This window comes from Gymnoscopelus microlampas (assembly GCF_963454915.1).
Source record: "Gymnoscopelus microlampas genome assembly, chromosome: 15".
Taxonomy (NCBI): domain Eukaryota; kingdom Metazoa; phylum Chordata; class Actinopteri; order Myctophiformes; family Myctophidae; genus Gymnoscopelus; species Gymnoscopelus microlampas.
Genome location: NC_139952.1, coordinates 15921127 through 15933995, shown reverse-complemented (window position 1 = coordinate 15933995; position 12869 = coordinate 15921127). Strand labels below are relative to the sequence as shown.

Sequence of the window (12869 nt, the reverse complement as noted above, 5' to 3'; positions counted from 1 at the left end):
AGCGAGACATCTCGCCTATGGGGAGCGCTCTCGAGCCGCGAACCACAGAAGCCTTACATCATATATTCTCGTACAATCTTATTGGAAGAGGCTTGATCTGTCACTTGTCAATCACTGTCTCCTCCCCCCCTTTATAGTGAGGGCGTGACCGATCAACCCCAGTTCAACATTTATTTTGCCTTCTCATTTCACATCAAAAACAAGAAGGGCGTTTTGGCGAGATGTCTCGCTCATAATATCAAATAACCGAGGTTACAGCCGTAACCCATAGTTATTTTTCTATTATTCACTCAACATCTCGCCTATGGGGAGACCTCATACTCATCCCTTCTTGAGCATCGAAGTCCTAGTCCTCTCCCAAGGACTTGTCTCTTACCTGAAGGCATCAGCCACTGCCTGTGCTCCAGAGAGTACAGTCCTAGTTTAAACTTTTTAACTAATAAAGAGAAGACCCTCACAAGGGCCTAACTCCTACCCGGGGCCACACTGAGGACTGCATGTGCCACAGGGGGTGCAGTCACGTCCAAATTGTAAAATCTGGCAAAAGTCAAAGGTGAAGACCAACTTGCAGCCGCACATAATTCCTGAATTGAGACTCCTTTAAAGCGAGCCCATGAAGCTGCCATGCCACGCGTAGAATGCGCCCTCAGCGCCTCCGGTGGCAGAACTCCTTTACTTGAATAGGCTATTTGAATAGCCTCCACAATCCAGTGCGACAGTCTCTGCTTAGTGATGGCCTTCCCTACCATACGTGTGGCCCATGAAACAAACAACTGGTCTGACCTCCCTTGAGATCTAGACCTGTCAATGTATATCCTCAAAGCCCTTACTGGGCACAGACGATTAAGCCTCTCATCCTCCTGAGAGGCAAACGGTGGCGGGTGATAAGCCACCAGCTCTACCGGGCAACAAGGCATCAACGGGTTCTTGGGAACAAAACTCGGATTCGGTCTTATTGTTACCCTGCCCTCTGAAAACCTCGTACATTCTGGATGTATAGACAATGCATGTAGGTCACTAACCCTTTTAGCTGACACTAAAGCCACTAACAGTGCAGTCTTGAGCGATAGATACTTCATATCTACCTGATCCAGTGGTTCGAACGGAGCCATGGTTAAAGAATCTAATACCAAGCTTAAATCCCATGATGGAATCATGGATTTAGCTACCGGCAAACGACGCCTCGCGCCTTTCATAAACTGGCGAACAATTCTAAGTTCACCCGGCGTCTTTCCATCAAAGCCCCAATGGCAGGATGAAATGGCCGCTAAATACACTTTAATCGTCGAAAACGCTCTGCGCTTATCGACCCATACTTGTAGGAAAGACAATATGTCTCCTACTGAGGCTGTAACCGCCGTAATTTCAGAATCTCTACACCAATTTTCAAACGTACGCCACTTGTCTCCATAAGCAGACCTTGTGGACGAGGCCCTTGCACTCTGAATGGTTTCAACAACACCCGGAGAAAATCCATCAGCATCTAGATTCAGCCTCTCACGGGCCAAACCCACAGAGCCAGATGTTCTGGCTGAGGGTGTACTATTTCTCCTCCCGCCTGCGACAGCATTTTCCGACACAACGGGAGCTTCCAAGGCCGGTCGTAAAGAAGGGGTTGTATTTCTGACATCCATCGACCCCATTCCGGGGCTATTAGGAGAACTCTCGACCCTTCTAATCTCACCCTCTCTAATGTGGGGGAGATCAACCACAGAGGAGGAAAAGCATACAGTAGAACCCTGGGCCAGTCGTGTGCTAATGCGTCCAGACCCATCGGCGCTACTCCCTTCATTGAGAAAAACAGCTGACATTTCGTGTCTTCTTGTGAGGCGAACAGATCTATCTGTGCTCTGCCGTAACGGTCCCAAATCTGTCTCACTATCGACCCGCGTAGGGACCACTCGCTGTAACGAGGCGTCCCTCTGGATAACAGATCCGCCCCCCTGTTCAGAATCCCGGGGACATGCGTCGCCGTAATCGACAGAAGGTGTGAGTTGCACCATACTAACAGTCTGTGTGCCAGATCGTGTAACGGTGGGGACCTCAGTCCCCCTTGCCTGTTGATATAGCATATTGTCGACGTGTTGTCTGACCTGACCAGTACATGTCGATTCTGCACCATAGGAAGGAAGTGGCGAAGCGCCAGAATTACCGCCATCAATTCTAGGTAATTTATATGGAATGTCACCAACCTGTCGTTCCATAGGCCTCTCGCCCCGTAACCATCCAGTGTGGCGCCCCAACCAGTCATACTGGCGTCTGTCGTCACCACTATCCTGGACGACACCGTCCCTGTGAATACGCCTTCCGAGAGGAACTCTGGATCTCTCCATCGGCGCAGCGCGTCCATACATTCCTTCGTAACCCGGATTTTGCGGTGACGAATATAAGTGGGAACGCTCAGAGAATACATCCATCGTAGAAAGGGTTTCATTTCTAGCCTCCCTAAACGTATCAAGGCCACTGCTGACGCCATCAGTCCTGATATCCGTCTGCATAAACCTATCGAGACTATCTGATCTAGCCGAAACGGCACCAGAGACGTCTGAAACGAGGCTATTCTCGCTGGGGATAACCGCGCCGTGTTCCACATCGAATCCAGAGATATACCTAGGAACTCTATTGATTGCGCTGGTATCAACACACTCTTCTTGGCATTGATCCTGAACCCCACATTTTTCAGATGCGACACTACTAAGCGTGTGTGACGCCCCGCTTCTATTTCCGTGTCCGCCGATAGAAGCCAATCGTCTAGATACGTTGCTAAACGAATCCCCTGTTTCCATAGTGGCGTTATCGCTGCTTTGGTGCACAGCGTGAACACTCGGGGCGACAAGGATAGGCCGAAAGGAAGAACCATAAACTCGTACGTTCTGTTCTCGAAGCAGAAACGTAGAAACTTCCAGTGTGGGCGATATATCTCGACGTGATAATACGCGTCCTCCAAATCTATTTTTGTATACCAGTCCCCTTGACGCAGTGTGCGTAGCAGAGCTGCGTTCGTCAACATTTTGAAATTGTATACCTTCAGATAACAATTCAGCGGTTTTTGGTCTAGGATGGGCCTCAGCCCCCCCCCTTTCTTCCCTATCACAAAATAGCGGGAGTAGAAACCGTTCCTCTGTTGACTTATGGGCACTTCTCTTATGGCTCCCTTGCTTAGCAATGCGATTATTCCTTGTTTCAGTATCTCTCTCTTTTGGCCTGTTGCCTGTGAACATATTATCTTCGTAAAGGCTGGGGGTTTTCTCCCAAACTGTAGCTTGTAACCCTTTGAAACGGTGTGAATTACCCATTTCGAAGCTCCTATGTTTGTCCATTCCGCCATCTTTGATGATAGAGGCCCAAACGGCTTCGTTTTGTTTACCTTTAGTCCTACTGCTCCACCCTGTGGCTGAGCAGGGTATTGGCTCTGGTCTCTGTTCGACAGTACAGTATGGTAAAACAACATTTTCTCCTGAGATACTGAAATTACTGGTCTTAACACCTCGGGGCGACCTATTGTTTCCCGAGGTGCTAAGCTCATGACCCTCATGTTCTGAGACTGGTTCTGTTGTATATATCTGACCCCCCCTTCTGAGTAAACAGGCAGGTTTGGCAGTTGAACATTTATTACAGAACTTATTTTCGGCATTTTTATATGAGAAACATTTTTGACATTTATTTCTGGAATGTACAAAGTATTTTGCCGTTTTAACGGTGACATGTCCGTGTGAACCGAGTCCACTACACAATGTCTCTTCCTCAGAACATGAGTGGCTGCCTCTTGTGTGTGTGGCGGGGGTTATTGCCGCTGCCGCCTGGGGTAACCGCGTCCGCAGCCACCGTTGATACCACCTCTGGGAGGTGGGGGAGGGGGAGCATCATTGCGTCTAGGGCCCTGACCGCCCCTGTATCCTCCTCGGAATCTTCCCGTGCCCCTGTAATCATTGCCAGCCCCGGACTGCTGTTGTTGGTAATGTGGGGCTGATCGGAGAGGAGTCCTCCGATTCCCTCTGAAGGAGTCTCCCGCCGCTGTGCGAGTGTAGGGATGATACGGATAGTTCTGGCGGCTCTGTGCTGAGCTGCCACGAGGCAGGCCTGCCCTCAGGGCTTCGGCCTCCTCACTTTCTCTCCTCCACTCCTTGGTCAAGTACTCTGTAGCTCGACCTAGTAGCCCCTCTGGCGTCAGCTTACTGTCCAAGGCAACCTCGCGTTTGTATGCGCGAAGGTTGGTCTTATCCATCCAGCGGGCTCTTTCTTGTACCTGGAGCAGTGCCATGCTGCGCCCAGTAGCCTGTACCGCTGTCCTGATGTACACGAGGGTCTCGTCGTGTAGTCGCCTCATTTCTGCCATTTGTTCTGCCCCTGGTTCGTCTTTCACCAGGCGAAACATGAATGACTGTGATCCTGCCATTAGAGAGGCTGAGCTCAGGGCCTTCAGGATTGTGCTGAGCTCACCAAACGTTTTATTGTTGGTCTGAGAGAAAGCCCTGTCTTTATATTCTTTAAAAGCACCTCTCGAAGTAGCTGGGACCTGGGGGTGGAGGAGGTGAGCTGCTGTCGACCTCTCTACCGCATGAATATGAGCAAATCCGTGCTCCGCCAATTTAGCGCAACCCAGAAATGGATAAGGCGTGTGGGGGTGGGAGAGGGGAGTGCTGAATGACATGGAGGCATGGGCAATTACCTTGGGCATGAGCGGGAGAACTTGTTTTGGGCGCTTTTGTATTGCCCCTCCGAGGCCGTCAAAGACGTCCGCCTCCAGTGGAGTCTCCTCGTTCTGTGTGGGCCACGCCACTCTGCAGCGAGTCGCCGCTTTCTGAAACAGCAATAGCGGCTCTGTCGCGTCCATTTTCAAGCCGTCCGCCGACAGTACGGTGGGTAGGCCTTCTGGCCCTTCAGCGGCCCTCACTACGGCTGCTGTGGCCACTTGGTATTCATTCACAAACTCTTCCCCCGAGTGAACAGAGTGGACGTCCTCGTAATCGTCCTCCTCGTAATCCCCCTCTTCTTCTTCCCCCTCGGGAAATACATACACATCCTCACCGTATTCTTCGACGTCTTCGTAATATATACGGTCAAATTCCTCCATTACGACCCCCGAGTGTTGCAGCGGGCTATCTCTGTCAACATCCTCTGCCCAATCTGTGGGAGCAGGAGGCTGTGTCCTCGGGCGGGTGCCTTCCCGCTGTTCTCTCTGAGTGTCCCTCTGGGGCTCAGTTTCCCGCGTCAGTAATGGCGGTTCTACAGCCATAGTGGCTGCGGGGGTGGAGGTGTGTACCTGGGCTTGAGTGGCCTGTTGAGCCTGGCCGCTCGCCTCTGGGCGTTTGTCCGCCCTCACAAAGTGATTAAGTCTCTTTTGCCTCAGCCTACGGGGCATGGCGCCGCAAAAGCGGCAGTAAGCTAGTCCGAGCTCATCTCCTTTAGCTGCGTGTTCTCTCCCCAAGCAGTCTAAACATGCTTCGTGTGGGTCCAGAGTTGTCATCTCTGTGCTGCAGATGGCACATTTCTTCATAGGCGCTGGGGCCTTCTTGGCAGCGGAGCGTGTCGTCGCTGGGCGAGACATGTTCAGTATAGTCTTCCGACTAAATACTGTCTAATATATATATATATATATTTCTATATAGTGTTAGCCTCTCGGCTATAACACGTCGCTAATCTGGCTCTCTCGAAAATAAGCCCGTAGGCTAGCTAACCCTCACAAGCGCTAGCCTCACGGCTAAACACAAAGGGATGCTAAGCTAGCTATCTTAGTTTGCACTAGCCTCTCGGCTACAATGCAAAGCTAACGTAGAAGCTAATGCTAGTCGAGTGCCGTTAGCTTATCCTCGGTACTAGCCTCCCGGCTAAAATACCGTCTAGTTACTCACTGATTTCGAGTAATTTCTCTGCGTCCAATCGGTAGGTCTCTCTTGATATCAGGGAGTCGAGTCCTGTCCTTTTTGAGAGTCAAAAACCTTACTGCTTTATACGGACTGAGATTAAATTCGCTTTTCGTGGTTCTCAGTTGAGAAGCAAAATTGAACTGGGGTTGATCGGTCACGCCCTCACTATAAAGGGGGGGAGGAGACAGTGATTGACAAGTGACAGATCAAGCCTCTTCCAATAAGATTGTACGAGAATATATGATGTAATGCTTCTGTGGTTCGCGGCTCGAGAGCGCTCCCCATAGGCGAGATGTTGAGTGAATAATAGAAAAATAACCAAGCAGCGCAGGTTAGCGGTCTGTTATAGAGCTCATCGGTCATTATCAAGAAATAATGACAGATGATTGACCAATCAGAATCAAGCATTCAACCAAGCCGTGTAATAATGTGATTTAACACAAGGCATTATCTCAAACTGTACCTCAGTATCTGTCTGAACACATCCAGCAACATTCTCCTTCTGTTGGGAGAGAGGAGAGAAGAATACTGACGGCCTGTTTCACATGTCCTTATAACAGCATAACATAACCCATGAAATGGAAATTATTATCATTTCATAATGCAGGGGGTGGTGTCTACGTTAAGTGCTCATTTATGCATCTGGTCCCTTATGGGTCCATTAGGTTATATACTATTTGCACACTGAGGATTTTACTGCATATTGATCTTCCAAATAGCTGGTGGGAGATACCATTAGTCATACTGTAGGTAGAAAAGGGGGTTACTGTTACATTTAGCAAAGCCACAATGAGCTTAGCAAAGTCTCCACTTGTTTCTCCTTTCAGATCCTTCTCCAGCTCCTTCTTGTACACTGTAACACAGAAAGAAACAGGTCACGCATGAGGTACTCAAACCTACTAAATCAATTCATTGAGTCATACAATATAACAGTTAATTCAGTAGCTCTGCAAGTTGGCCATTGATTGGATACAAACATAAAGGCTTGTGAGCATTGGAAAATGAAGAAAGACTTTGGGAAAAGGCTGGTAAAATAAGACCAGAGGCCAATAAAGTACTGTGACATGAGTAAATAAAATGACTATGATTAGGTAAATAAAAGCATGTTGTGAATTACTTTCTGTGTAGGCAGCAGAGGTGTCTTTGAGTTGCTGTCCGGATCTTGTACAGAGGATCTCCAAGAGGGTCTCCTCATCAGTACCTAAACCCTGTTTGCACACACACACACACGCACGCACACACACACACACACACGCACACGCACACGCACACACACACACACACACACACACACACACACACACACACACACACACACACACACTTTAATTCCTTTATTTGAGTCCACATTTAGGGCCCAAATATTTTCATTTTACAGCTGCTTTTGATGCCATACATACGTGAAATAACATGTGCATCAGTGCACAACACACACACACACACACACACACACACACACACACACACACACACCTCCATAGCCTGTCGTAGGCGATGAGCCTCGTGCTGTATTGGTTTCATCATCAGAGCCAACATGAGATTCTCTAGGTCTCCAGACAGAGCCTTCTTCAAATCAGACAGCAGGTCCTGGAACACATCACACCATCACATTAACGCACTCCAACCCAAGCAAACATCCATATTCCATACCCATTTTTATTCCAAAAATAGCAGATCTACAAGCTCACAACGTGGAGCGTTGTGACGCGTTGTGAGCTTGTATTTCTGGCGAAGAGATTTGGTGTAGAGTAGACCAAAGTCTATAGGATTTAAGTGGTTGAATAGTGTTTCTTCATATTAGTCTATTATTCTTTGTCCTTATCTGTAACTTGTGCTGCTATACTGTCTCTGGTGCCTGAATTTCCCTATATTTCTATCTAAAATATTCTGTAATAATAAGAAACTCCCAGAATTGCGACATTGTGGGAATTGCCATGCTCTTAGTCATAAAGTTTTGCATATTGACATTGATTTGACCAAAAACGACAGCCAAATTATATTTATATTACCAACAAAACCATTTTAGTCCTCATCCTATCCCAATCCCTAACTCTTTGTTAGGTTATAAAGACTTCCCATGATGTTGCTACCTTCTCTTTAAATAAAGGTGTGTTCAAGGCCGACAAGGCGTAAGACCAGTTTACTCTGCAAACACTTAGTAACAACATTCTGGATCACACACGTTAATGTCAACAAATGTCCCAGACAGTCACAATGAGATTCACCTGAACTAGTACAGCAATAGCAGATCTACAAGCTCAGAACGCGTCGCAATGTGACACGTTGTGGGTTTGTAGAGCGGCTACTTTTGGCACGTGACGGCGTCGAACAAAGTATCCACTTGTTTTTACTGGCATGAGAGCCATTACCACCAACACGATGAGGTTTATAGGCATAAAATAGTGGGAAGATCCTGCATTAGTTTACCTTCTCTATTATTTCCTGGTAGGTCTGGGTGATGACCTGCCTCTGATGGTTGTTCCGGTTGGTCAGGATTCTCACCAGAGTCACTGTATCTGATCCAGAGGAAGTGTTCAGATTACAATGATACCATCTGTCTCAACGCTGAGCCACTATGCAACGGCTCTAAAGCAATTCTGAGTCATGACTTTTTCTTTGGTTGATTGTCTTGGTAAGACATATTACGAGGTAACATCGCCACCATTCAAATGCCATTGTAGCTGTACTGGGCAAAATCCTGAGTGTTAATTTAACTCAGTGTAAAAATGTATCTGTAAGCTTTCTACTCCTAAAGCAGGTGTACCTGCTCACCACTATCATCTTATAAGGAGGTACCTTTCTTCCCCAGTGCAGTCTGGATCTCCAGAGCATCCCTGTCAGGGTGGAAGTTAGGGAAGGGACGCACCGTGCCCAAGGTACCCCACGACATGTCCTAATGGAGAGAGAGAGGGAGAGAAAGAGGGAGACTTTGTTATCCACATAAGCCCTATATTCTTCATCGTACGATGAATACCAAAAATAGCCCATCTACAAGCTATTTAAATACAACATTTTGATGTATTTAAAAAAAATCTAAAAACATTCATGTTTTCATTCTGTGAACACTTTGTGAACATTTTCATTCTGTGAACATTTTTGCCAATGACATGCCCAAAATATGGACGTAATTACATGGTGCTGTTAAATCTACAAAAGAATAGACAATACAGGGCAGGTACAGTATGAAAATTGCATGGTGTATGCATGCATACTGTACTAAGCATACCATAAAGTGGAATGTTGACAAAACAATGACAGGAACCAGGTGGAATGTGTTGTAAGATTGCACGAGGAAGATGATGACAGAGATTAGATGATTTACATTGTGGTTGGTGTCACACAAAGAAACAAAGAGATCGTTCACTTTTCATCAAGATGAATTCAGAGAATGAAAAGCATGTCCACCTTTACAGTATGTAAAAGCACTTGAGTGAAAACACACAGTTCACAGTTCAGTTACACTATCAAAATATCACATTATATCACAGAAGCATTAAACAAGAGCCTCACCATTAGTCAACTTTATAAATTGTTGAAGGGAAAATACTATTACTGATTATGGACTTGCAATGATTATACAATATGTCTTCATACTCATACATTATTTGGTAATCAGCAGTTTCCCAATCATTCATACAGTATTTGACACTCATTCATTCATTATTTGGCAATCAGTCATACAGTATTTGACACCACACGCCTTTGTGACTTGTAAGTACTGTTTATAAAAGCTTGGTGTTGAGATAACAGAGGGAATGTAAAGAATCAGAGGAAACAAAGAACAGAGCGTGTCCATTTAGACCTAAAGACTTGATAGGAAACAGAGGAATGCAGAGGAAACAGGATACTAACTTACATGTGATTTGAAGTAGTCTGGATCCATGGCCTTTTTTAACCTGCAATAGTGAGTATGGGTGTGTAAGTGACAGACACATTCCACACACTGTACAGTACACGCAGAAACATGAACACAAACAGAATCAAGTAATAACATGCACACATTGGTGTACGTGCCCTCTCACAGGAGGAGTGGATTACATGCAACTATTTGGTTTGAATCCATTCCATTCCAGTAGTAGTATTGACTTAGTTCTTTATTTTGTTCTGAGGAGTTGTTGATTAATGTATTTACAACAGCTGTGGTGATACACTCAGCAAATACACACCCAACAAGATTCTTATATTTCTTAACATATTCCCTGTCAGGTACATTAAGTGCTCCCATTCCCTCTGAAATACAAACGGTGATAATACTGTAAATCCTACCTGTAACTGAGTCTTGCGGCAGTTCCGTACAGGCGAGTCACTTCTGTCGACCTTTAATCAGCCTTGCATCTAGTGTCCCACCTTTGCTACACCACACCTGTTACACCCACCGAACATCTGACCAATCGGTTCTCAGTATCTGCCCACCTATGTCATTACTATTGGCTTCTACCATTACTATGGTAACTGACATGCAAAATATCTGACATTCCAAGCAGAGGAAGAATCCAGACAATCGGAATGTTTACAGGTGACAAAGAAAACCTTGTTCTGAAATTACAGTAAAATGTAAATATTGCATTTAATAAATGAAAATTATGTATTTGATTCTGTATTCAACATCCTGAAGTTTGATCAATGTATTGACAGTTTTAAGTCAGCTTTTGTCTGTCACGGTACTTACAGTTCTGTAGATCAAGATAAGATATAATACTCACCTTGCAACATGCCATCCCACTCATGCAAATATGCGAGGGGCCAATCTTATAGTTTCAGGGTAAAATAACTCTCATTAATACGCCCTGACTTTAGAAATAAATGGAATGTCTGAAACCTGAAAAGCGAATGCCAGTGAAGACAAAATAATCCCCAACAAAGAGGCTTTTCAACAGACAGATTTGTGAACGCCCTCATAAAGATCAGATGTCCACTAAACAATTCAGTTGTTGTAGTTTTCATCCGCAGTGGGGGTCAGTGGTAACTTGGTGGATCTGATCCAACTGTGACTGGAACTGTACACAGTAGATTGTACAGATGAAAATGTACACCAACACAATATGGTTTGTACTTTACCCATACTGCTCCTATTTCACTCTTACTGCTATTGCTATTTATTTGTTTATTACAGATCCCCATTAGTCCTCACCACAGTGAACTACTCTTCCTGAGGTCCAAACATTAACACTTCACGATCCAATTAAAACAATATAGCTGCAAGCAGCGATAATACGGGGCCAGTGAGAGAGAGACAGACAGACATGGAAACTGGAGAGAGAGAGAGAGAGAGAGAGAGAGAGAGAGAGAGAGAGAGAGAGATGGAAACTGGAGAGAGAGAGAGAGAGAGAGAGAGAGAGAGAGAGAGAGAGAGAGAGACAGACAGAGAGAGAGAGATGGAAACTGGAGAGAGAGGGAGGTAAAGAGACAGAGAGAGAGAGAGAGAGAGAGAGAGAGAGAGAGAGAGAGAGAGAGAGAGAGAGATGGAAACTGGAGAGAGAGAGAGAGAGAGACGTGGAAACTGGAGAGAGAGAGAGAGAGAGAGAGAGATGGAAACTGGGGAGAGAGAGAGAGAGAGAGAGAGAGAGAGAGAGAGAGAGAGAGAGAGAGAGACATGGAAACGGCATAGATTGAAAAGAGACATGGAAACGGAATAGATTGATGAGAGAGAGAAAGATGGAAACAGAATGGATTGATTGGACATCTCAACCTATTGCCATTGACAGGAATCGAATTCTCAACCTTCGGACTAATAGGCTTCAACATTACCTATAGTGCTATAGCTTTGTCCAGGCTGATGTTGTCTGTTGAAGATCATAAACTCTTGCCTTCTGTCATGAACCAAGCCAACACTAAGATCACTCGTTCACAAACCATTTACCAATAGAGAAATTGTATGTCTCCTCGCAACCGAAAACAGTGAAAGCAGCTGATCTACAAGCTCAGAAACAGTTTTGAGATTGTAGATCGGCTATTTTCAGAATGAAGTATGTCATACATTGAAAAAGCGTACTCTCAAATAAGCATTTCAGGTTATCTTTACCATTTGCACATGTATTCATTGATACAGTCATGTTGTTTGCAATTCAACTTAAATGAAGTCTGCATCAAGTGAGGCTTGAACTGGCGACCTTGAGATTGTGAGGCACTCATTTAAGGGAGACACCATTGGACCAACAGACAAGGAACTGTGAAAAAGGAGACCACACAGATGATACAGTTTCACGCAAATAGCTGAAAAATCCTGGGTTTAAGTGTTTTTCAAACTGCTCAAAATTGCGGACAATCTAAGGGCGGAGCTTACTGGTCAAAGCGATAGATGTGTTCCTCATGAGTCAAGGCACAAGTGTAAGCAAGTTTCACGACTTTCGGCCAAACGAGGCATGACTTTTGCCTGTTTAAAGTTTGCATTTTCAAAAAATTGCTATAGCGCCCCCCTTTGGCCAATTGGAGTGAGATTGGTTTCAGTGATATTTGGAATGACTCTCTACATTACTGCAACGTTTCAAAGAAATGTGAGTCTTGCATGTATGTGTTAGGGGCAGATGAATAATTTTCATAAAACTGCAATAGTTAAAATCTATTTCCTCCTGGGATTTTTGAGTAATCTGCACGAAACATTTTACACATGAATTTAGGACCTTTGCCGACAAAACAAAAGCGGCGGATTTTCCATAAGTGAAAAAATGCAGAAGTTATTAGCCAATGGCTGTTTTTCATATAATTCAAAATGGTGGGCGATCTAAAGGTCAGAGGTCAAAAGTCAGACCACGAAAGTTGTCGGGCATGAAGAGACGCATGTGTGTATCAAAGTTTCATGGTTGTAGGTCAAACAGGGCATGAGTTGTACCTGTTCAAAGTTGGCACTTTCAATTGAGTGCTATAGCGCCACCCTTTTACGAATGAGTGTGAGAATTATTTCTTGATAGTTTTTCATGTGCATCTACCATATGGCCGAGTTTCGTAAAAAGCGTATGCACGGTTAAGCCAGAATTGCCAAAAACAAGTATTTTTCAAACTGCT

General features: G+C 45.3%; 1 protein-coding gene across 2 annotated transcripts in view; it reads right to left on the bottom strand.

The window, feature by feature from the left end:
* Window positions 1-10254, bottom strand: part of anxa14 (annexin A14) — a 76496-nt gene extending 66242 nt beyond the window's left edge. The window contains exons 1-8 of one of the 2 annotated variants that reach the window (XM_084079623.1): window positions 10134-10254; window positions 9724-9763; window positions 8664-8760; window positions 8295-8383; window positions 7341-7454; window positions 6985-7075; window positions 6641-6720; window positions 6331-6369 (exon numbers count right to left, since the gene is read on the bottom strand). In XM_084079623.1, coding sequence (XP_083935749.1) covers window positions 6331-6369; window positions 6641-6720; window positions 6985-7075; window positions 7341-7454; window positions 8295-8383; window positions 8664-8760; window positions 9724-9750 — 537 coding nt within the window. In that variant the 5' untranslated portion in view covers window positions 9751-9763; window positions 10134-10254. The remainder of the gene's footprint in view (window positions 1-6330; window positions 6370-6640; window positions 6721-6984; window positions 7076-7340; window positions 7455-8294; window positions 8384-8663; window positions 8761-9723; window positions 9764-10133) is intronic. The other variant, XM_084079622.1, reaches the window with a different exon arrangement.
* Between the last annotated feature and the right edge of the window lie 2615 nt (window positions 10255-12869).